The sequence below is a fragment of the Bombina bombina genome, chromosome 5, assembly GCF_027579735.1.
Source record: "Bombina bombina isolate aBomBom1 chromosome 5, aBomBom1.pri, whole genome shotgun sequence".
NCBI classification, from domain to species: Eukaryota; Metazoa; Chordata; class Amphibia; order Anura; family Bombinatoridae; genus Bombina; species Bombina bombina.
Window position 1 is genome coordinate 934,256,774 of NC_069503.1, and position 25,972 is coordinate 934,282,745.

Sequence of the window (25,972 nt, forward strand, 5' to 3'; positions counted from 1 at the left end):
GGCACTAGTTGGCTGGCAAGTGGGCCTGGCACACACGCTGGCAGGCAGGCAACTGCAATTAGATTACACTAGCAGACTGATGTTTCACAGTCAAAAAAGTTTTTTTTTTTAAATTTACACTAATGTTACAACAGATATGATTGGTGGCACTAGTTGTCAATTGGCAAGTGGGCCTGGCACACACGCTGGCAGGCAGGCAGGCAACTGCAATTAGATTACACTAGCAGACTGATGTTTCACAGTCAAAAAAGTTTTTTTTTTAAATTTACACTACTGTTACAACAGATATGAGTGGTGGCACTAGTTGGCAAGTGGGCCTGGCACACACGCTGGCAGGCAGGCAACTGCTATTAGATTACACTAGCAGACTGATGTTTCACAGTCAAAAAAGTTTTTTTTTACAAAATTTACACTACTGTTACAACAGATATGAGTGGTGGCACTAGTTGGCAAGTGGGCCTGGCACACACGCTGGCAGGCAGGCAACTGCAATTAGATTACACTAGCAGACTGATGTTTCACAGTCAAAAAAGTTTTTTTTTACAAAATTTACACTACTGTTACAACAGATATGAGTGGTGGCACTAGTTGGCAAGTGGGCCTGGCACACACGCTGGCAGGCAGGCAACTGCTATTAGATTACACTAGCAGACTGATGTTTCACAGTCAAAAAAGTTTTTTTTTTTTTAAATTTACACTACTGTTACAGCAGATATGAGTGGTGGCACTAGTTGGCTGACAAGTGGGCCTGGCACACACGCTGGCAGGCAGGCAACTGCAATTAGATTACACTAGCAGACTGATGTTTCACAGTCAAAAAAGTTTTTTTTTTTAAATTTACACTAATGTTACAACAGATATGAGTGGTGGCACTAGTTGTCAATTGGCAAGTGGGCCTGGCACACACGCTGGCAGGCAGGCAACTGCAATTAGATTACACTAGCAGACTGATGTTTCACAGTCAAAAAAGTTTTTTTTTTAAATTTACACTACTGTTACAACAGATATGAGTGGTGGCACTAGTTGGCAAGTGGGCCTGGCACACACGCTGGCAGGCAGGCAACTGCTATTAGATTACACTAGCAGACTGATGTTTCACAGTCAAAAAAGTTGTTTTTTTTTAAAATTTACACTACTGTTACAACAGATATGAGTGGTGGCACTAGTTGGCTGGCAAGTGGGCCTGGCACACACGCTGGCAGGCAGGCAACTGCAATTAGATTACACTAGCAGACTGATGTTTCACAGTCAAAAAAGTTTTTTTTTACAAAATTTACACTACTGTTACAACAGATATGAGTGTTGGCACTAGTTGGCAAGTGGGCCTGGCACACACGCTGGCAGGCAGGCAACTGCTATTAGATTACACTAGCAGACTGATGTTTCACAGTCAAAAAAGTTTTTTTTTAAAAAATTTTTTACACTACTGTTACAACAGCTATGAGTGGTGGCATTAGTTGGCAAGTGGGCCTGGCACACAAGCTGGCAGGCAGGCAACTGCAATTAGATTACACTAGCAGACTGATGTTTCACAGTGAAAAAAGTTTTTTTTTTTAAATTTACACTAATGTTACAACAGATATGAGTGGTGGCACTAGTTGGCAATTGGCAAGCGGGCCTGGCACACACGCTGGCAGGCAGGCAACTGCAATTAGATTACACTAGCAGACTGATGTTTCACAGTCAAAAAAGTTTTTTTTTTTTACATTTACACTACTGTTACAACAGATATGAGTGGTGGCACTAGTTGGCAAGTGGGCCTGGAACATACGCTGGCAGGCAGGCAACTGCTATTAGATTACACTAGCAGACTGATGTTTCACAGTCAAAAAAGTTTTTTTTTACAAAATTTACACTACTGTTACAACAGATATGAGTGGTGGCACTAGTTGGCAAGTTGGCCTGGCACACACGCTGGCAGGCAGGCAACTGCTATTAGATTACACTAGCAGACTGATGTTTCACAGTCAAAAAAGTTTTTTTTTACAAAATTTACACTACTGCTACAACAGATATGAGTGGTGGCACTAGTTGGCAAGTGGGCCTGGCACACACGCTGGCAGGCAGGCAACTGCTATTAGATTACACTAGCAGACTGATGTTTCACAGTCAAAAAAGTTTTTTTTTTTTTAAATTTACACTACTGTTACAACAGATATGAGTGGTGGCACTAGTTGGCTGGCAAGTGGGCCTGGCACACACGCTGGCAGGCAGGCAACTGCAATTAGATTACACTAGCAGACTGATGTTTCACAGTCAAAAAAGTTTTTTTTTTTAAATTTACACTAATGTTACAACAGATATGATTGGTGGCACTAGTTGTCAATTGGCAAGTGGGCCTGGCACACACGCTGGCAGGCAGGCAGGCAACTGCAATTAGATTACACTAGCAGACTGATGTTTCACAGTCAAAAACATTTTTTTTTTAAATTTACACTACTGTTACAACAGATATGAGTGGTGGCACTAGTTGGCAAGTGGGCCTGGCACACACGCTGGCAGGCAGGCAACTGCTATTAGATTACACTAGCAGACTGATGTTTCACAGTCAAAAAAGTTTTTTTTTTAAAAAATGTACACTACTGTTACAACAGATATGAGTGGTGGCACTAGTTGGCAAGTGGGCCTGGCACACACGCTGGCAGGCAGGCAACTGCAATTAGATTACACTAGCAGACTGATGTTTCACAGTCAAAAAAGTTTTTTTTTACAAAATTTACACTACTGTTACAACAGATATGAGTGGTGGCACTAGTTGGCAAGTTGGCCTGGCACACACGCTGGCAGGCAGGCAACTGCTATTAGATTACACTAGCAGACTGATGTTTCACAGTCAAAAAAGTTTTTTTTTACAAAATTTACACTACTGTTACAACAGATATGAGTGGTGGCACTAGTTGGCAAGTGGGCCTGGCACACACGCTGGCAGGCAGGCAACTGCTATTAGATTACACTAGCAGACTGATGTTTCACAGTCAAAAAAGTTTTTTTTTTTTTTAAATTTACACTACTGTTACAGCAGATATGAGTGGTGGCACTAGTTGGCTGGCAAGTGGGCCTGGCACACACGCTGGCAGGCAGGCAACTGCAATTAGATTACACTAGCAGACTGATGTTTCACAGTCAAAAAAGTTGTTGTTTTTTAAATTTACACTAATGTTGCAACAGATATGAGTGGTGGCACTAGTTGTCAATTGGCAAGTGGGCCTGGCACACACGCTGGCAGGCAGGCAACTGCAATTAGATTACACTAGCAGACTGATGTTTCACAGTCAAAAAAGTTTTTTTTTTTAATTTACACTACTGTTACAACAGATATGAGTGGTGGCACTAGTTGGCAAGTGGGCCTGGCACACACGCTGGCAGGCAGGCAACTGCTATTAGATTACACTAGCAGACTGATGTTTCACAGTCAAAAAAGTTGTTTTTTTTAAAAATTTACACTACTGTTACAACAGATATGAGTGGTGGCACTAGTTGGCTGGCAAGTGGGCCTGGCACACACGCTGGCAGGCAGGCAACTGCAATTAGATTACACTAGCAGACTGATGTTTCACAGTCAAAAAAGTTTTTTTTTAAAAAAAAATTACACTACTGTTACAACAGATATGAGTGGTGGCACTAGTTGGCAAGTGGGCCTGGCACACACGCTGGCAGGCAGGCAGGCAACTGCAATTAGATTACACTAGCAGACTGATGTTTCACAGTCAAAAAAGTTTTTTTTTTTAAATTTACACTACTGTTACAACAGATATGAGTGGTGGCACTAGTTGGCAAGTGGGCCTGGCACACACGCTGGCAGGCAGGCAACTGCTATTAGATTACACTAGCAGACTGATGTTTCACAGTCAAAAAAGTTTTTTTTTTTTTAAATTTACACTAATGTTACAACAGATATGATTGGTGGCACTAGTTGTCAATTGGCAAGTGGGCCTGGCACACACGCTGGCAGGCAGGCAGGCAACTGCAATTAGATTACACTAGCAGACTGATGTTTCACAGTCAAAAACATTTTTTTTTTAAATTTACACTACTGTTACAACAGATATGAGTGGTGGCACTAGTTGGCAAGTGGGCCTGGCACACACGCTGGCAGGCAGGCAACTGCTATTAGATTACACTAGCAGACTGATGTTTCACAGTCAAAAAAGTTTTTTTTTTAAAAAATGTACACTACTGTTACAACAGATATGAGTGGTGGCACTAGTTGGCAAGTGGGCCTGGCACACACGCTGGCAGGCAGGCAACTGCAATTAGATTACACTAGCAGACTGATGTTTCACAGTCAAAAAAGTTTTTTTTTACAAAATTTACACTACTGTTACAACAGATATGAGTGGTGGCACTAGTTGGCAAGTTGGCCTGGCACACACGCTGGCAGGCAGGCAACTGCTATTAGATTACACTAGCAGACTGATGTTTCACAGTCAAAAAAGTTTTTTTTTACAAAATTTACACTACTGTTACAACAGATATGAGTGGTGGCACTAGTTGGCAAGTGGGCCTGGCACACACGCTGGCAGGCAGGCAACTGCTATTAGATTACACTAGCAGACTGATGTTTCACAGTCAAAAAAGTTTTTTTTTTTTTTAAATTTACACTACTGTTACAGCAGATATGAGTGGTGGCACTAGTTGGCTGGCAAGTGGGCCTGGCACACACGCTGGCAGGCAGGCAACTGCAATTAGATTACACTAGCAGACTGATGTTTCACAGTCAAAAAAGTTGTTGTTTTTTAAATTTACACTAATGTTGCAACAGATATGAGTGGTGGCACTAGTTGTCAATTGGCAAGTGGGCCTGGCACACACGCTGGCAGGCAGGCAACTGCAATTAGATTACACTAGCAGACTGATGTTTCACAGTCAAAAAAGTTTTTTTTTTTAATTTACACTACTGTTACAACAGATATGAGTGGTGGCACTAGTTGGCAAGTGGGCCTGGCACACACGCTGGCAGGCAGGCAACTGCTATTAGATTACACTAGCAGACTGATGTTTCACAGTCAAAAAAGTTGTTTTTTTAAAAAATTTACACTACTGTTACAACAGATATGAGTGGTGGCACTAGTTGGCTGGCAAGTGGGCCTGGCACACACGCTGGCAGGCAGGCAACTGCAATTAGATTACACTAGCAGACTGATGTTTCACAGTCAAAAAAGTTTTTTTTTAAAAAAAAATTACACTACTGTTACAACAGATATGAGTGGTGGCACTAGTTGGCAAGTGGGCCTGGCACACACGCTGGCAGGCAGGCAGGCAACTGCAATTAGATTACACTAGCAGACTGATGTTTCACAGTCAAAAAAGTTTTTTTTTTTAAATTTACACTACTGTTACAACAGATATGAGTGGTGGCACTAGTTGGCAAGTGGGCCTGGCACACACGCTGGCAGGCAGGCAACTGCAATTAGATTACACTAGCAGACTGATGTTTCACAGTCAAAAATTTTTTTTAAAAAAAAAATTACACTACTGTTACAACAGATATGAGTGGTGGCACTAGTTGGCAAGTGGGCCTGGCACACACGCTGGCAGGCAGGCAACTGCAATTAGATTACACTAGCAGACTGATGTTTCACAGTCAAAAAAGTTTTTTTTTTTAAATTTACACTACTGTTACAACAGATATGAGTGGTGGCACTGCAGGCAGGCAACTGCAATTAGATTACACTAGCAGACTGATGTTTCACAGTCAAAATTACACAGGCAAAAAAAAACAAACCTGATGTTCTAGCCCTAAAAAGGGCTTTTTGGGGTGCTGTCCTTACAGTAGAGATCAGATGAGTCCTTCAAGACTGTAGTGGACACTGAATACGCTAGCCTAGCTATCAATTTCCCTATAAAATCATCAGCAGCTACACTATCCCTCCTCTCTCTAAGAATGCAGGATCAGAATGAATCTAAAATGGCTGCTGTCCAGGAGCTGGGAGGGTCTAGGAGGGAGTGTCTGCTGCTGATTGGCTGAAATGTGTCTGCAGACTGTGAGATACAGGGTCAAAGTTTACTCAAAGATGACGAATAGTGGGTGGATCGAACATCGCATATGTTCGCCCACCGCGACAAATGCAAAAAGCTATGTTCGCCGGGAACTATTCGCCGGCGAACTATTCTCGACATCACTAGTTGTGGGTGGCAGATTAGGGGTTAATAAATGTAGGTAGGTGCCGGCGATGTTAGGGACGGCAGATTAGGGGTTAATAAAATTTAACTAGTGTTTGCGATGTGGGAGTGCGGTGGTATAGGGGTTAATAAGTTTATTAAAGTGGCGGCGATGTCCGGTCGGCAGATTAGGGGTTAAATAATTTTATTATAGTGTTTGCGATGTGGGGGGGGGGGCTCGGTTTAGGGGTTAATAGGTAGTTTATGGGTGTTAGTGTACTTTTTAGCACTTTAGTTAAGAGCTTTATGTTACGGCGTTAGCCCATAAAACTCTTAACTACTGACTTTAAAATGCGGTAGGAGTCTTGGAGGTAGAGGGTGTACCGCTCACTTTTCAAAAGCGATCGTAATACCGGCGTTAGGCAAATCCCATTAAAAAGATAGGATACGCAATTGACGTAAGGGGATTTGCGGTATGCTAACATCGCGAAAAAAAGTGAGCGGTACACCCTTTCCTGCCTGACTCGTAATACCAGCGGGAGTTAAAAAGCAGTGTTAGGACCCATTAACGCTGCTTTTTAAGGCTAACGCAAGACTCGTAATCTAGCCGTAAAATTGTTATTTCAAATACAAGAATAACTCCATGCAGCTGGCATAACAAGTTACTGGGAACACATAAAAAAAATATTACAGTACAGAGTCCCTTTAACTGTTCCACATACCACAGTTACTTTTTTAATAGTAAAAAAAACAATTTCGGCTTGAAAACAAGTGGAGGTTATTTTTTAATGCTTAAGCGATAGCCTAGGGCACACTAACATCTGCATGTTGGATAGCGCATGTGCACTAAATCCCTCACATAATACACTTCTAAGGGAGCAGGCTAACGTTGGATATTGCTTGAGTGCTAAGCTGATGGTTCACAAGTATTGCAGTTCTTCACCTAGTTCTGTGCTGTACTATTAATTATAATAATTTACTTCAGGTCTCCAAAAGCAGTAAGCTTTACAGCATTCTTCTGGATTGTGCTCAAGTTCAAAACTTTACCCAAAACTTTTAATAGCATTCCCTGCACTATCCATTAAAATTAGTGTGCATTTCAGCCATGTTAAGATGCCCTGGATAAAAAGTGTAACCCTCCACTTGTAATAGTAAATTGTGCCTTTGTCTTAGTACAAGACCGAGCATACATAATGCCCCATGTGCTATCTATAGCGATCCACTTGTCATCTAGCTCTAAATGTGTTACAAAATGCCAGCTCTGTAAATTAAAGCCAAAAGTTACATAGATTAAAGGGATACTAAACACATTTTTTTTCTTTCATGATTCAGATAGACCATGCAATTTTAAGCAACTTTCTAATTAACTCCTATTATAAATGTATCTTCGTTCTCTTGCTATCTTTATTTGAAAAGCAGGAATGTAAAGCTTAGGAGCCTGCGCATTTTTGGTTCAGCACCTGGGTAGCGCTTTCTGGTTGATGTCTAAATGTAGCCACCAATCAGCAAGTGCTACCCAGGTGCTAAAAAACCTTATAGAGTGAGCGCTAATAAATATCAGCTAAAGGTAAATATGGAATAATTGACACAATCAATACTTGCTAAATTCAACGTTTACAACCGTATTTAATTGGTTCTTTTAAAACCTGTTTAAAACCTATTTGTTAAAAAAGGCAGTATTTAAAACAAGTTATTTTATCTTCTAAAAATACAATCATAAAATCACAATTCATATAGGATAACAATATAGAGTGCACACTCTTAAAAACATGTAAAACTAAAACAACTAAAAAAAGGGGGGTCTTTACCTTGCTTACATTTGCTACCCAGGTGCTGAACCAAAAATAGTCCTTGCTCCTAAGCTTACATTCAAATAAAGATACCAAGAGAACAAAGAAAAATTGATAATAGGAGTACATTAGAAAGTTGCTTAAAATTGCATGTTCTATCTGAATCATTAAAGAAAAAAATTTGAATTTAGTATCCCTTTAAGGAGCACATTACTTATTGTCTCTATTGAAACTTACATAAATGCAGTCTAATAGCACTTACCTTTGAAGATAAATCAAAAAGTTAACCCAGGATAAGAACACTGCACCTGATCCAAACTGCCATTGAAATTTTGTCATAGCAATTGGCGTTTTGCATGATGATGACACAAAAATAATACTTGAAATATATATCGCCCAGTCTAATAAATTGCTGTAATCCAATAGATACAAAAATTTCTAAAACCACAAAATTTTAAAATTAGAAACATATAATACAAATCACTGAATTATATATCTGAAATTATATTTAATAACTTAACTATGCCTGTATTAGATCACGTTATCATATCATATTACCATTGTTCCAAAAGATAATACATTATTTAAAGTGTAATGTTTAACAATTTTCCTCTGTTCATTTTCTTTTTCAAACTTATAATAATCTTTAGATAATATGTATTCAAATGAGGCTTTCTGGTGCAAAATCGGGTAAGGATGTCATAATTTTTCAGGGCAACAGAATGTGACTTAAAGGGATATGAAGCAGTGCTTCCTTATTAAAAAATATATATATGTTAAAGATAAAAAGAGACAGATTGTGAAAACACCCTACAATTCTGCCTTTTCTGAGCATGGGCAGAACCTGACTTCCTGTCTCTCAAGCTTTCACTTAACAGTAAACCAGCTCATTTACTCTAGAATGTTTATGACATCAAACTGACTATGCCTTCCTGCAGAGACCCCAGCAAACTTGTAGGAACATGACAGGAAATAATAAACACTGCACAAATTAATTTAAAACAAAAAATATAAAGGTAAAAACCTTTTAAAATGATGAATATTTCAATGATTTTTATTAAGTATAAGCCACTGATGTTTTTTATTACAACAATGAAACAGACTATTTTATATCACTTTAATAAACCAGAACATTTGATAATCTTAAGGGAAATGAAACTACAGATGTTTCTAATTAACCTCACATTATAAAATGTACTTTGTTCACTTTGTATCCTTTGTTTAATAGCATACCTAGGTAGGTTCAGATGTGAGCACTATATACTATAGCAGTAGTTTTGGAACAAAGCTTTTAATATTGTTATAGACTTATAAACACTAGGGGGTCAATGTATTAATGTGCAAGCTGCAGGGCCGGGGCTCCCACTAGGCAATCTATGCAGCCGCCTAGGGTGCACTGTCGCCTAGGGTGCAGCCGGCCACGACCTGGTTCCCCAAAAAAGCTTAATTTTGCTGCTGCATCTCTGAGGGACTCCTAGCCCCTTGGGCTTCTCTGCTTTAGTGTAAAATGGGCCACCACACCACCTATTAGGACAGTGCGCCCATGAGTGACTGAGCAGTCAGGGACAGTCAGTCCATGAGACTGAGCATCAACTTAAGTCTTACGGTCATTGTATGTTGTAGAGACTGACAGGTGCTGGCTGGCTGCTGCTAATGATGGGTGAGTGATTGATCCAGCCGGGGTCAGGGGGTATGATGAATACTTAACAGGGCTGGGGCGGGCCTCAGATGATGATGCTGCAATCTCCCGCTCTGCACTCTCTGACACTCATCGCTTGCTTCCTCCCACCCACCCAGATTCCCAGCAGCATCTGCGCGCACAGGAAGAGTGAGAGGGATCTTAGAGGGAAGCAGCTAGCTCAGCTGAGGTAATAATCAGCGAGGCTAGGCTTGTGGTGCCAGTGGTTACATGGTGTATCTGGTGATTAAAAACATCTAGTTCACCAGTGTTGTATGTGATTTAGCTTTTTGTACTCACTCACTCTTATAGATTTCTTGGGATGGATGTATGCAGCCATCATGATCAGACATGTGTGTCACAGCTGCATCAAGATGATGCAGCACCTAACCTCTGTCTTTCTCTCTTCCCCCTCTCTCTCTCCCACCTCTGTCTGTCTCTCTCCCCCCCCTACTGTCTGTCTCTCCCCCCCTCTGTCTTCTCTCTCTCTCTGTCTCTATTTGTCTCTCTGTCTTTCTCTCTCTTCTCCCTCTCTCTCTCTCTCTTCTCCCTCTCTCTCTCTCTTCCCCCTCTCTGTCTCTCTCTTTTCCCCCTCTCTGTCTCTCTCTTTCCCCCTCTCTGTCTCTGTCTCTCTCTCTTTCCCCCTCTCTGTCTCTCTCTCTCTTCCCCCCTCTCTGTATCTCTATCTCTCTTCCCCCCTCTCTGTCTCTCTCTCTTCCCCCCTCTCTGTCTCTGTATCTCCTCTCTCTCCTCTCTGTGCCTCTTCTCTCTCTCTCTCTCTCTCTCTCTCTCCTCTGTCTCTCTCTTTCATCTCTGTCTCTCTCTTTCATCTTTGTCTCTCTCTCTCCTCTCTGTCTCTCTCTCTCCTCTCTGTCTCTCTCTCTCCTCTCTGTATCCCCCCCCCTGTCTCTCTCTCCCCATCTGTCTCTCTCCCCCCTCTGTATGACAATGTGTAATTAGGGTAACTGTATGAAATTGTGTAATTAGGCAGGCAATGGTGGCTTATATATAAGGTTATGCATAGATCCCTCTCTATATATTTGCCTCTTTATGTACAGTATATAGATTGTTATTGTCCAATACAAGCTTGAACAAAACCATGTATACAAATATTTATTTACTCCACATGATTAATCATTATGTTAAAGGACATTATACACTAGATTTTTCTTTGCATAAATGTTTTGTAGATGATCCATTTATATTGCCCATCTTGGTATGTTTTTGTAAAAATGTATAGTTTTGCTTATTTTTAAATAACAGTATCCTGATTTTCAGGCTCCTAACCAAGCCCCAAAGTTTTAGATGCATACTGATGTATACAGACTTCAGACTGCTTCTGTTTGTATATTGGGTCTTTTCATATGCAGGGGAGTTTTTTTTTTTTGGTGTGGGGTGGGGGGGCAAGTAGCTGGTTTTGCCTAGGGCGCAAAATAGTCTAGCACCGGCCCTGGCAAGCGGACATGATACGATGTAGTGTTTCTTGTCCGCTGCACATCGATAAATGCCGACAGCGTACGCTGTTGGCATTTATCATTGCACCAGCAGTTCTTGTGAACTGCTGGTGTAATGCCGCCCCCTGCAGACCGCCGAATGCCGCCCCCTGCAGATCGGCTGCTAGCAGGGGGTGTCAACCCAATCGTATTAGATTGGGTTGATTTCTGACCACCGCCTCAGAGCAGACGGACAGGTTATGAAGCAGCGGTCTTTAGACTCGCCGGAATCACGGGGCATCAAGCTCCATTCGGAGCTTGATAAATTGAGCCCTAGATGGCTACTGTGTCTTCACAATCTATAACATTATAAAATGCACTTTTGCAAAACTACTTTCACATAGTGCTCTGGACATGTACACTCCTGACCTACCTAGATATGCTCTTCAACAAAGGACACACATAGAAGAAAATAAATGTCATTATTAAAGTAAATAGGAAAATGTTTTAAAACTGTACACTATATCTGTATAATGAAAGAAAATGTCATTTAATATGACATTGATTTCCCTTAATTATTGGATCCATTTACATAAAAATTTTAGGCATCCAAAGTTATAAGAGCATGCATACCTTGTACAAAATTCTTCAACTCCTTTTATGGGAAACATCTAAGGTGTTTTCTACTGCTCATTGAATGCACTCTCCAATGCATTACTTAGATACAGGCTCACAAATAAGCCTTCATTAAGCATTTTTTAGAAGAAAAGCTGTAGAGTTTTGTATAAGAACATATTCTCTTACAATGTAAAATGCTGGTATTTTCAATATGGAGCCACTAAATTAGGGAATTTTATGTCCCTTTAAAGTACTTTTTGTTGAATTTTGGTCTTCTTTTTCTATTACATTCAAATCCCTTAGAAGAGAGTACGTTTGAACTAATTAAGTTGCCCAAATTACATATAATAATTCCCAAGTCCTGTTCCTCGATAGAAACATAGATATTGACGGCAGATAAGAGCCATAGGCCCAGCAAGTCTGCCCCACCTTACCTAACAGTATAAACTTATCTAGTTCGTAGGATAGCCCTATGCTTGTCCCATGCATTTTTAAAGTCCCCCACAGTGTTTGTTGCTACTACCTCTTGAGGAAGTTTATTCCATAAATCAATCACTCTTTCTGTAAAGAAGTGCTTCCTCAAATTACTCCTGAATCTACTACCCTTTAGCTTGAGCTCATGACCCCTTGTTCTTGAATTTTCCATTTTATGTAAAATACCCACAGCCTCAGTTTTACTAAACCCTTTAATGTACTTGAAAGTTGCTATCATATCACCTCTTTCCCTTCTCTCCTCTAAGCTATACATATTTAGGTCATTGAGCCTATCCTGGTAAGTTTTATTTTTTAGACCATGTACCATTTTGGTAGCCCTCCTTTGCACAGATTCAAGTTTGTTAATATCCTTCTGAAGATATGGCCTCCAGAACTGCACACAATACTCAAGATGAGGCCTAACTAATGATCTATAAAGTGGCATAAGAACCTTACTATTTCTGCTGCAAATACCTCTACCAATACATCCAAGCATTCTGCTAGCCTTACTCGCTGCCTTACTACATTGTTTACTAAGTTTTAAATCATCTGAAATAATATGCAATGTAACTGCAACGTTAGGTTTTCATATACTTGGATTGGGTTAACATATGAAAGCATTTTGCAAAGGTTAAACACAAGGCACTACTGGTAGGTAGCTGAACATATCCGGTGAGCCAATGATGACAGGCATATGATTGTATCTACCAATCACCAGCTAGCTCCCAGTAGTCCAATGCTACTCCCAGTGGGGCATTGCTGCTCTGGAGCTGGCTTTTTCCCACTTGTACAGGTTAAGCACACAATTTATATGCAATTAATAGTGTAATAATAAAATGCTCTAGCATGTTAGAGCATATTCTTTAATAAAGAAAGTATAAACATGTATCTTGGTCCAGCTGGGAAAAAAGTGAAAAGCTTGTAGCTAAATTAAAAACCATTTTTGTTGGTAATAGTTAAAAGCCGAGGTATTGAGGCTCAGGATCATATTAGTTCTACAGCACTGATTGTCCCAACCTTTAATAAAGTAGTAGTTCTGCATGATAAAATGTGCAAAACAATTTGGACACCTAAAAGGGGTAGTGTAAAAGAAATGAGAAATACATTTTTCAAACTTAAAAAGAAAATCTCAAACAACATTTGCATAGGAATACATTACTAAGAATATATTACCTGTTGAAATATCTGTATCAACTCTTTTACGATTCCAAATATACTCATGAAGAACACTAAGCCCATGCACACCCTCACGAAATATGTATCCTAAAACAAAATAAAATAAGATAAGAGTAACTATTGCAAATTAACACTTCTAATGCAATATAACAGCATTTAATGAATCATTCAGATACAAAAAAAATATAATGTATGCTTACCTGGTAAACTATTTTCTTTTCTGGCATGCAGAGTCCACAAATCCATCCATTTAATAGTGGGAATTCAACTCCTGGCTACCAGGTGGAGGCAAAGAACACCTCAGCAAAGCTTTAAGTATCCTCCCACTTCCCACAATCCCCAGTCATTTACCCGGGGAATCATGGAAAGAGAAGGCACAAAGGGTATAGAGGTGCCTGAGGTTTAGAAAATTACAAAAAGCCATTTTAAGATTAACATAAGGGCAGGTCATGGACTCTCCATGCCATGAAAGAAAATATTTTATAAGGTAAGCATAAATTATATTTTCTTTCCAATGGCATGGAGAGTCCACAAATCCATTCAATTACTAGTAGGAACCAATACCAAAGCTAGAGCCCACAGAATGGAAGGGAGGGATACACAAGACAGGCGAACCTAAACAGAAGGCACTATCGCTTGAAGAACTTTCCTCTTAGAAGAAGTCTCAGCTGAGGCAAAAACATCAAATTTGGAAAAAGTATGCAATGATGACCAAGTGGCTGCCTTGCAAATCTGTTCCATAGTAGCATAATTTTTAAAGGCCCAAGAAGAAGCGACACCCCTAGTGGAGTGAGCCGTAATTTTCTCTGGAGGCTGCTATCCAGCTGTCTCATAAGCCAATTGAATAAAACTTCTCAGCCAAACGGAGAGAGTAAAAGAAGTGGCTTTTTAACCCCTCCGCTTAACAGAAAATACAACAAAAAGAGCAGAAGATTGACAAAAATCTTTAGTAGCCTGCAAATAGAACTTCAGAGCACGTCCAGATTGTGCAACAATCATTCCTTCTGAGAGGAAGGATTAGGACCAACTGAAGGAACAACAATTTCTTGGTTAATATTGCATTCCAAAACAACCTTAGGTAGGAATCCTAATTTAGTACGGAGGACTGCCTTATCTGCATGAAAATTAAGGTAAGGATGTTCACACTGTAGAGTCGAAAGCCTTGAAACTCTACAGGCAGAGGAAATTGCCAGTAGAAACAAAACCTTCCAGGACAATAATTTAATATCAAATATCATGGCTAAAAAGGAGCCGGCTGCAGAACCCTGAGGACAAGATTAAGACTCCAAGGAGGAGCAATTGACCTAAACACAAGCCTGATTCTAACCAAAGTCTGGACAAAAGATTGAACATCTGGCAAAATTGCCAGACGATTCTGCAAAATAATCGACATCTGACCATTTAGAGTACTCACTGATAAACCTTCTCCAGACCCACCTGAAGAAAGGACAGAATACGGGGAATTCTCACCTGACTCCAAGAAAAACCCCTAGATCCACACCAATAAAGGTATTTATGCCATACCTTGTAATAAATCTTGCAAGTAACAGGCTTACAAACCTGAATCATAGTCTTATTAACCTTCAAAGAAAATCCTCATCTGGACAAGACTAACCATTCAATCTTCAAGCAGTTAGCTTCAGAGAAACTAACGCCTAGATTTAGAGTTTTTTTCGGTAAAGACTCGCGGGTCTAACGCTGCTTTTTTTTCTAGCGCACCCTTAAGACAATGCTGGAGTGGCTGCGTTAGGCTCAGAAAAGGGAGCGTTGAGCATAATTTAGCTGCACTTCAACCCTCAATACCAGCGTTGCCTACGTGCACGATATCCCCATAGGAAACAATGGGGCTGAGCTGGCTGAAAAAAACCTAAAACCTGCAAAAAAGCAACGTTCAGCTACTAGCGCAGCCCCATTGTTTCCTATGGGGAAACACTCTCTAAGTCTACACCTAACACCCTAACATGAACCCCGAGTTTAAACACCCCTAACCTTACACTTATTAACCCCTAATCTGCCACCCCACTATCGCTGACACCTACATTATATTATTAACCCCTAATCTGCCGCTCCGGACACCGCCGCAACCTACATTATAGCTATGAACCCCTAATCTGCTGCCCCTAACATCGCTGACACCTATATTATATTTATCACCCCCTAATCTGCCCCCAACGTCGCTGCCACCTACCTACACTTATTAACCCCTAATCTGCAGACCGGACCTGACCGCCACTATAATAAATGTATTAACCCCTAAACCGCCACACTCCCGCCTCGCAAACACTATAATAAATTGTATTAACCCCTAATCTGCCCTCCCTAACATCGCCACCACCTACCTGCAATTATTAACCCCTAATCTCCCGCCTCCAACGTCGCTGCTACTATAATAAAGTTATTAACCCCTAAACCTAAGTCTAACCCTCACCCTAACACCCCCCTAACATAAATATAATTTAAATAAAACAAAATAATATTCCTATAATTAAATAAATTAATCATATTTAAAACTAAATACTTACCTATAAAATAAACCCTAATATAGCTGCAATATAACTAATAATTACATTGTATCTATTTTCGGATTTTTATTTATTTTACAGGCAACTTTGTATTTATTTTAACTAGGTACAATAGCTATTAAATAGTTAATAACTATTTAATAGCTACCTAGTTAAAATAATTACAAAATTACCTGTGAAATAAATCTTAACCTAAGTTACAATTAAACCTAACACTACACTATCATTAAATTAATTAAATAAATTAACTAGAATTATCTACAATTAAATTTAATTAAATAAACTAATCTATAATACAAAAAACCCACTAAATTACAGAAAATAAAAAAAAATTACAAGAAGTTTAAACTAATTACACCTAACCTAAGCCCCCTAATAAAATAAAAAAGCCCCCCAAAATAATAAAATGCCCTACCCTATTCTAAATTACAAAAGTAATCAGCTCTTTTACCAGCCCTTAAAAGGGCTTTTTGCGGGGCATTGCCCCAAAGTAATCAGCTCTTTTACCTGTAAAAAAAAAATACAACCCCCCCAACATTAAAACCCACCACCCACATACCCCTACTCCAAACCCCCCTTAAAAAAAACTAACACTACCCCCCGAAGATCTCCCTACCTTGAGTTGTCTTCACCCAACCGGGCCGAAATCTTCATCCAAGGTGTGCAGAAGAGGTCCTTCATCCGGTAGAAGTCTTCATCCATGCGGCGTCTTCAATCTTCATCCATCCGGAGCGGAGCCATCTTCCAAGGAGCCGAAGCAGAGCCATCCTCTTCATCCGGAGTCTTCTAACACAATGACTGTATCTTTAAGTGACGTCATCCAAGATGGCGTCCCTTCAATTCCGATTGGCTGATCCTCAGATTAGGGTAGGGCATTTTATTATTTTGGGGGGCTTTTTTATTTTATTAGGGGGCTTAGATTAGGTGTAATTAGTTTAAACTTCTTGTAATTTTTTTATTTTCTGTAATTTAGTGGGGTTTTTGTATTATAGATTAGTTTATTTAATTAAATGTAATTGTAGGTAATTGTAGTTAATTTATCTAATTAATTTAATGATAGTGTAGTGTTTGTAGGGTTTAATTGTAACTTAGGTTAGGATTTATTTCACAGGTAATTTTGTAATTATTTTAACTAGGTAGCTATTAAATAGTTATTAACTATTTAATAGCTATTGTACCTAGTTACAATAAATACAAAGATGCCTGTAAAATAAATATAAATCTGAAAATAGATACAATGTAATTATTAGTTATATTGTAGCTATATTAGGGTCTTTTTTATAGGTAAGTATTTAGTTTTAAATAGGATTAATTTATTTAATTATAGGAATATTATTTTGTTTTATTTAAATTATATTTATGTTAGGGGGTGTTAGGGTTAGGGTTAGACTTAGGTTTAGGGGTTAATAACTTTATTATAGTAGCAGTGACATTGGGTGCGGGAGATTAGGGGTTAATAATTCTCTGATCTCTGATGAAGCGCATGTGCTCATGCGCGAAACGCGTAAGATTGGAGCTTACCTTGTATCCAGAAAGCCTACTCCGCAATAAACCTGTTTATTGACCCTTGGACTCAGCCTTCCTTCTTCCTCATCTTGTTAATAATTGTAGGTAGGTGGCGGCGATGTTAGGGAGGGCAGATTAGGGGTTAATACAATTTTTTATAGTGTTTGCGAGGTGGGAGTGCGGCAGTTTAGGGGTTAATAAATTTATTATAGTGGCGACAAGGTCCGGTCGACAGATTAGGGGTTAATAATTGTAGTTAGGTAGCGGCAACATTGGGGGGGCAGATTAGGGGTTAATAACTATAATGTAGGTGTCGGCAATGTTTGGGGCAGCAGATTAGGGGTTCATAGCTATAATGTAGGTGGTGGCGGTGTCCGGTCGGCAGATTAGGGGTTAAAATGTTTTATTAGAGGGTTTGCGATGTGGGGGGGCCCCGGTTTAGGGGTACATAGGTAGTTTATGGATGTTAGTGTACATTATAGCACAGTAGTTAAGAGCTTTATGTTCCGGCGTTAGCCCATAAAGCTCTTAACTACTGACTTTTTTTGGCGGTAGGAGTCTTGACAGTAAAGGGTCTACCACTCACTTCTTCAAAGACTCCAAATACCAGCGTTAGGCAAATCCCATTGAAAAGATAGGATACGCAATTGATGTAAGGGGATCTGCGGTAGCCTGGAGTCGCGGAAAGAAAGTGAGCAGTAGACCATTTCCTGCCTGACTCTAAATACCAGCGGGCTTTAAAAAGCAGCGTTAGGACCCCTTAACGCTGCTTTTGACGGCTAATGCCAAACTCTAAATCTAGCCATAAGTTTGGATGGAGGGACCCTGAAGTAGAAGATCCTTCCTCAGAGGCAATTTCCACGGGGGTGGGGGGGGGGAATGACGACATCTTTATTAGGTTTGCAAACTAAGTTCTGCAAAGCCATGCTAGAGCTATTAGAATGACCAAAGCCTGCTACTGTTGAAACAAGCTATCATCCAAGGAAGAAGGGCAACCAGAGGGAACAGATAAATTAGACCGAAGTCCAATGTCACTGCCAGGGCGTTGACCAGAGCTGCTTGAGGATCTCTTGATTTTGCTCCAGAACGAGATGCCATCAGATCCAGCTCCGGAATACTTCCGGATGTAGAGCCTATTCCCCTGGATGAAAAAGTCTACCTGCTCAGATAATCCACTTCCCAGTTGTCCACCCCTGGGATATGAATGGCAGAGAGATGACAATTGTGAGATTCTGCCCACTGAAGAATGTGAGTCACCTCCTTCATAGCTAATAAGCATAGTTACTCCTTGGCGGTTAATATTCGCCACCGAAGTGATGATAAAGCGGACTAAACTCAGTTGAGGCCAAGCTGTTAGAGCATTGAAAATTGCTCTTGATTCTAGGATATTTAAAGGGAGGGCAGACTCCCCCTGAGTCCAGAGTCCCTGAGCTCTTAAGGAACCCCAAACTGCTCCCCAGCCTAACAAGCTTGCATCCGTGGTCACAATCTCCCAAAAAGGTCTCAGGAAACAAGTGCCCTGAGACAAATGGTCTTGGGAGATCCACCAGGACAGATAAATCCTTGTCTGGGAGTCTAAAATTATCCTCTGAGAGAGATCCAAGTGGTCTTTGTTCCATTGACTGAGCATACATAACTGTAGAGGTCTGTGATGGAAGCGAGCAAATGCCACCATGAGACCAATTACTTCCATACACATTGCCACTGATGGACGAAAAGAGGACTGAAGAATACAACAGGCCGCAAGAAGTTTGATTTTTCTGACCTTCGTCAAAAAAATGTTTTATGTACTTGGCACCAAGGAACTTTTCCCTAGATTTACCTTCCACCTGTAAGTGCGGAGAATAGATAACAGAGAATCTGTATGGAATCTTGCTAACTGAAAAGATATGGCGCCCGAACCAAGATATCATCCAGGTAATGAGCCACCGCAATCCCTAGAGATCTGGCCACAGTCAAAAGAGCCCCCATAAAGATTTGCGGAGCAGTGGCAAGGCCGAAAGGAAGGGCTAAATATTGGAAATGTTGATCCAAAAAAGGCAAACCTCAGGAACTTCAAATGTTCCTTGTGGATAGGCACATGAAGATACGCATCCTTCAGGTCTATGGTGGTCATAAATTGACCCTCCTGAACAAGAGGGAGAATAGAACGAATAGTCTACATTTTGAAGAACGGAACCTTGAGAAACTTGTTGAGAGAATCTCAACAAGTCTAGAATGGGTCGAAAAGTTTGCTCCTTTTTGGGAACCACAAAAAGATTTGACTAAAATCCCTACCCTGTTCTGCTAGAGGAACTGGGACAATCACTCCCACAGAATACAGATCATTTACACAGTTTAAGAAGGCCTCTCTCTTTACCTGGTTTACAGATAATCTTAATAGTAGAAATCTGTCCCTGGTGGGACAAGATTTGAATCCTATATTGTTTCCCTGGGAGACTATATCCACTGCCCAAGGGTCTGGAACGTTGTGAATCCAAGCCTGCTGAACGAAGGAAAGCCTGCCCCCTACCTGATCCAGAACTGGATCGGGGGTGGCCCCTTCATGCTGATGTAGCGTCAGCTGAAGGCTTCCTGGATTGCTTAACCTTATTCAAGGGCTGACTAGCTCTCCAAGAGGTCTTGACTTCCTCAGGTTTAGAAGACGAGGAAGATTTCTGTCCCTTGAAGTTACAAAAGGAACGAAAATTAGAAGACTGACGACCCTTGGACCTATTCTTCTTATTCTGTGGTAAAAAAAACTACTTTACCACCAGTAACCATGGAAATGATTTCCACCAGACCAGGACCAAATAAAGTCTTACCCTTAAAAGGTAGAGAGCTTGGATTTGGAAGTCACATCTGCAGACTAAGAATTTAACCACAGGGCTGGAATCGCAAAACTAGAAATGTTGGCTACCAGGCTCATTACTTGCATACTGGCATCACAGATAAAAGTATTAGCCATCTTTAGAGCCTTGATCCTATCTTGGATCTCCTTTATAGTAGTCTCCTCTGAGATTAGATCGGACAATGAGTCACACCAATAAGAGGCTGCACCAGCAACTGTCACAATACTAGCAAATGGTTGCCATTGCAAACCCTGATGAAGAATCATCTTTCTTAAATAACCCTCCAGTTTGTTATTCATAGGGTCTCTAAAAGAGGAACTATCCTCAAGAGGAATAGTCGTACTCTTGGCTGAGGTAGATATAGTGCCCTCTACTCTAGGAACAGTGCACCAAAGATCTCACACTGAATCAGCCACAGGAAACATTTTATACACAGGAGACGGGTTAAAGAGAACACCCAGCTTCTCCCATTCCTGAAATATAATGTCAGACATGCGATCTGGAACAGGAAAAACCTCCACAGATTAAGGTTTGACATCAAAAACTCTGTTCAGTTTATTAGCCTTTTTAGGAGTGTCTGCAATTGTTTAAGAGTCATCCAAAGTAGCTAAAACCTCCTTCAAACGTAAACAGAGATGCTCCAGTTTAAATCTAAAATTAACCTCCTCCGAATCTACTGTACTAAGAACTGCAGATTCAGAATCAGAGCTCTCGCCCTCAGAAGCTGCAGAGGAATGATCCTCGCTAGATAACTGAGAAAGACTAACCAAATCAGTCATGGCGGAATCAGAACCCATAGAAATGTTCTTAGATTTCCTCTTTCTTTTACCAGAACTAGGTAAAGCACTTCAACTGTGCAGCAAAATCTTTAGGCAAACAAACACTCCCATAAACTGACTGAGATGGGCACTGCATGCAAATCAGTCAAAGACTGGGACATAGAAGAAGGCTGAGACAAACCCTGAACAGCATTATCCTGAGAAAAAGAAGGCTCAGATAGGGATTCCTTATCCTTAGATAATAAAACCTTATTAAGGCAAGGGGAACGAAATTGCACAGGAGGTATAACCTGGGCATCTGCACAATAAAGACATTTGTCAAAGGACAGAGAAAGCTTAGGATTGGCATCCACAGCAAATTAAATAGACCCTTTTTCCCCTTATACTCCAAATTCTATATAAATAATTAGAATAAATTATTTTACATAATTATTATAACCGGCACCTCTACACCCCAGCCATGCTGGAGAGACCAACCCAACTGGTAACCAGGAATCAAATCCATGCAAGCAGATAAAACAATCCTGCTTAAACTGCAGATCCTAGAAAGCTGCAAACATCAGAAAGAAACAACAGGCAGAAAAAACGATCTAACACCAGAAAATCCCCTCTGTCCCCTTGTAATCTGGCTTCCAAACAGCCGACTAGAAACAAACCGCTCAGCACTCAGGAAGTAAACTGAGCAGTCACATGATCGCAAATTCAAAATTGAGATGCGGTAAAAAGAACCACCAACAAACTCCTTAAAGAGATATTACCCTAAATTAAAAATAAAGTAAAGTGTGCAAACAAATCCCCAAAAGAGATCCTTCTTATGACAGAACAGTGCCCTGAAATGCTGCCTAAACAAATCCTCCAATCTAAAAATTGATATACAGTCCCATAAGGATACACCTTGTTCTCCAAATATACTTTTATTCTTTCTTTTTTTTCAAACAATGAACTCCTAAAGAGAATTACATGGACCTAGCATAACCCCAATCCTTGCTTGCAGGGAAAAGTACCCATTAAAGGATTAATAACTTGATTTCCTTCAGACAGGCAAAGAATGACTGGGGATTGTGGGAAGTGGGAGGATACTTGAAGCTTTGCAGGGGTGTTCTTTGGCTCCACCTGGTGGCCAGGAGTTCAATTCCCACTAGTAATTGCATAGATTTGTGGACTCTCCATGCCATTGAAAAGAAAGGTATGCTGATACCCCATCAGGATATTTTAATCTTTGGGCATTTTCTGGGACCCAAGACAATGATTAATACAAAGCATTTCAGGCGTATTATGGCTCTCTGAAGTCTAGGATTAATAAACTATCTACTTCTCAATTTCCAGATAATTATAATTTTTCTAGTTAAGAGGATCTCTACTAATGGAAAAAATGTAAATGGCCATTCTTCCCTGCTTGACGCTTAATTAATGTACCTGTCTTCTATGTTAAAAAAAAGTTTTGACCTGCTTCAGGTTTGTGCCAGACCTAAAACATCACGTTCATGACTAGGTATTTGGTTCCTGAACCATTTACACATTAGAAATTAATTTTCATTAAATTTATCATGTACCTATCAACTTATAAGGGGATGAATACCATGCTTAATGTTGTAGACTGTTTCTACAAGTTGGATAATCATTTACATGCTGCTACTTAAACAGTGTCCTTGCTTACCTGTCAGGGTTTTTTCCCTGTTTGGTTTGCCATGTGCTGCTGGCAGCCATTTTACTCACCTCTCTTCCTGACTATGGTGCATTGTGGGGGATGCTGCTCATTTCCTGCACTTCCTTTTATGGCCAGACTGGTATGCATCATCCGTGTGAGACAGGATGCAGTCTCAGAATTGTGATGTCATCACTTATTATTTAAAGGGCCTCTGTTCAGTATAATTTGCCTTTGCGTTGTCCAAGACCTGTTTGTGAGACTTCCTGTGTATTACCTGGCTGCCTGACGTCCTTCCTTTTTCCTGATCCCTGGCTTGTTCCTGACTCTGCTGTTTTCCTTGTTGCTGATTACGGCTCGTCTGACTATTCGCTTTGACTCCTGTCTCGGCTCGTCTGACTAGCAGCTCTGGTTTTGACTCCTGGCTTGTTATTTGACTTGTGGACTTTTTATTATTTTTTGCTATTAATAAAGGTGTGATTATTTTTGCACTTCTATCTCAGTTCCTGGCACCCTGACATTACGCAAAGGCCATGAATCCTGATGGTGCTAATAATCCACCTTTACCTGCCATCATTTCCAGGATGGATGTACAGGATCACCGCTTGGATCAATTTGCAGTAGCCCTGCAAACCCTGCTGACTCGCAATGCACATTTGGACCAAAGTGTCCCGCAAGTTATGGCTGCTCCTGTTTCCGCTGCTGCACCTATGCCTACCAGGAGCATGTCCAGTTCTGCACCTCTACCTCAGCGATATGGAGGCGATCCTATTCAGTGCAGAGGGTTTTTGAACCAGGTGGCATTTACTTTGAGATGTTACCTGAAGCGTTTCCCTCTGACAGAGCTAAGGTGGGTTTTCTCATCACAGCTCTTGCCTGGGCTAATCCCTTGTGGGAGACAAATAAACCTGTGATTTCAAATTACCCTGAATTTGTGGCCTCCTTTTGAAGGGTATTTGATGTTCCGGCTTGCTCCTTCTCTGCTGCTAAACGACTCATGTCCATTCAGCAAGGTACAAGATATGTTGCTTAGTATGTTATTGAGTTCCGTATGCTTGCCGCAGAGGTAGGTTGGAACAATGAAGCCCTTGTTGCTGCCTTCTTTCATGGGCTCTCTGATGCGAATAAAGATGAATTTGCGGCCAGAGATGTCTCATTGGTTTCTTTTTTGATCGTAATTGACATCAGACTCCGAGAGAGGCCCTATTTCAAGGAGCGCTTGAGGAAGCCTCCTGTTCCGTTGTCTCCTACATGTTCGTTCCCACCCATGCCTCCCTTTCCTCCCATGCCTCCTGGTCCTGAGTCACCAGGTACTGCTGAGCCGATGCAGTTGGAATTCACACGTCTCTCCGCGGCGGAGAGGGCCTTTAGGAGGAGGGAGGGGCTCTGCCTCTATTGTGGGCCACCTTTTGAAGTCTTGTCCTACACGGCCTGGAAACACTCACACCTAAGGTCCTGTCGGGGGCAGACCTTGGGTGGTTTATCCTCGTCCCCGGAACCGCTTAAGGAGAAACCTTTGGTCATGATTGTCCTTTCTTGGGTGGACTCCTCCATAGTCACTCAGGCTCTTGCTGACTCCGGTGCTGCGGGCTAATTCATTGACAATGCTTTTGTATCAAATCACTCCATTCCTGTTTTGCCTCGGTCCATTCCGCTTGCTATTGAGGCCATTGATGGCAGGCCCCTTCAGCCTGCACTCGTTACTCACGAAACTGCTCCGTTGTCCATGGCTGTTGGGGCTCTCCATTTTGAAACCCTCCAGTTCCAGGTGATAAACTCTCCGCATTTTCTGGTTGTTCTGGGTTATCCCTGGCTCCAAAAGCACAATCCCAGTCTCGACTGGCGCAGGTCCAAGATTTTGTCGTGGTCCCCGCAATGTATTTCCACTTGTCTTCGGAAACCAGTTAAAGTATTGTGCACTTCTTCTGTATCTCAATTGCCAGAGGAGTACCGAGAGTTCCTAGACATTTTTGACAAGGTGCGTGCCAGTATGTTGCCTCCTCACCATCTTACGATTATGCCATAGACCTGCAACCCGGAGCCATTCCTCCTCAGGGCCGGGTGTACCCTCTGTCTGTTGCAGAGAATTGTGCTATGGAGGAGTATGTTGCCGATGCTCTGTCGCGGGGGATAATCCGCAAATCCTGCTCTCCTGCAGGGGCTGGCTTCTTCTTTGTGAAAAAAAGGGTGGCGAGTTAAGACCATGCATCGATTATAGGGGTCTTAATCGTCTTACCATTAAGAATGCTTACCCTATTCCGCTCATTACGGAACTCTTTGACCGCCTAAAGGGAGCTACAGTCTTTACTAAACTTGATTTGAGAGGAGCGTACAATCTCGTTAGGATTAAGGAGGGCCACGAATGGAAAACAGCATTTAACACCAGGAGCGGGCATTATGAGTATCTTGTAATGCCCTTTGGCCTATGTAATGCTCCTGTTGTTTTTCAGGAATTTATTAATGATGTCCTATGAGATATGTTTCAACAGTGTATTGTGGTGTACTTAGACAACATCCTCATACACTCACCCACACTTGAGGCTCATCGTTCTGATGTTACACCGGTTCTTCAGAGACTACGTGAGAACGGCCTGTTTTGTAAACTCGAGAAATGTGAGTTCTATCAGACTCAAGTAACCTTGCTAGGTTATGTTATCTCCGTTGCAGGGTTCTCCATGGATTCTGACAAGTTATCTGCAGTTCTGCAGTGGCCTTGCCCAGTTGGTCTTCGGTCTATTCAATGTTTTTTGGGGTTCGCCAATTACTATAGAAAGTTTATTAAAAACTTTTCTTCCTTGGTCAAACACAGACATGACCTGTAAAGAGAATGATCCACTCCATTGGTCACCTACTGCCATTAAGGCCTTTGATAGTCTTAAGACTGCCTTTGCTGCCGCTCCAGTTCTTGCTCATCCTAACCCTGTCCTGCCTTTCGTTCTTGAGGTCGATGCGTCTGAGACTGGAGTAGGTGCCCTCTTGCCTCAACGTCCTATGCCTGACGGTTCCTTGCATCCGTGTGGTTTCTTCTCTAGTAAATTGTCTCCAGCGGAGTGCAATTATGAAATTGGCGACAGGGAATTACTGGCCATAATTTTGGCACTCAAGGAATGGAGGCATCTTCTCGAGGGTACTAGCGTGCCAGTGCTCTTTCTTACTGACCACAAGAATTTAACTTATCTATCTGAAGCAAAACTTCTATCTGAAGTTTGTTGCCCCGACAGGCCAGATGGGCGCTATTGTTGTCTCGGTTTAATTATGTGGTCTCCTACCTGCCTGGTAGTAAGAATGTTAGGGATGATTCCCTCTCTCGACAATTTTTGCCTCTGTCCAAGGAGGAGTCTGTACCTACTCCTGTTATACCTCCTGACCATATTTTGGCTACCATACGTACTGATTTGACTTCTCCCTTGGGGGAGGA

The 25,972-nt window shown here is 41.2% G+C and overlaps 1 protein-coding gene across 1 annotated transcript in view; it reads right to left on the reverse strand.

The window, feature by feature from the left end:
* TRPA1 (transient receptor potential cation channel subfamily A member 1) overlaps positions 1-25,972 on the reverse strand; it is a 336,909-nt gene that overhangs the window by 75,058 nt on the left and 235,879 nt on the right. Inside the window, exons 20-21 of the mRNA XM_053715123.1 lie at positions 13,269-13,358; positions 8,155-8,330 (exon numbers count right to left, since the gene is read on the reverse strand). Coding sequence (XP_053571098.1) covers positions 8,155-8,330; positions 13,269-13,358 — 266 coding nt within the window. The remainder of the gene's footprint in view (positions 1-8,154; positions 8,331-13,268; positions 13,359-25,972) is intronic.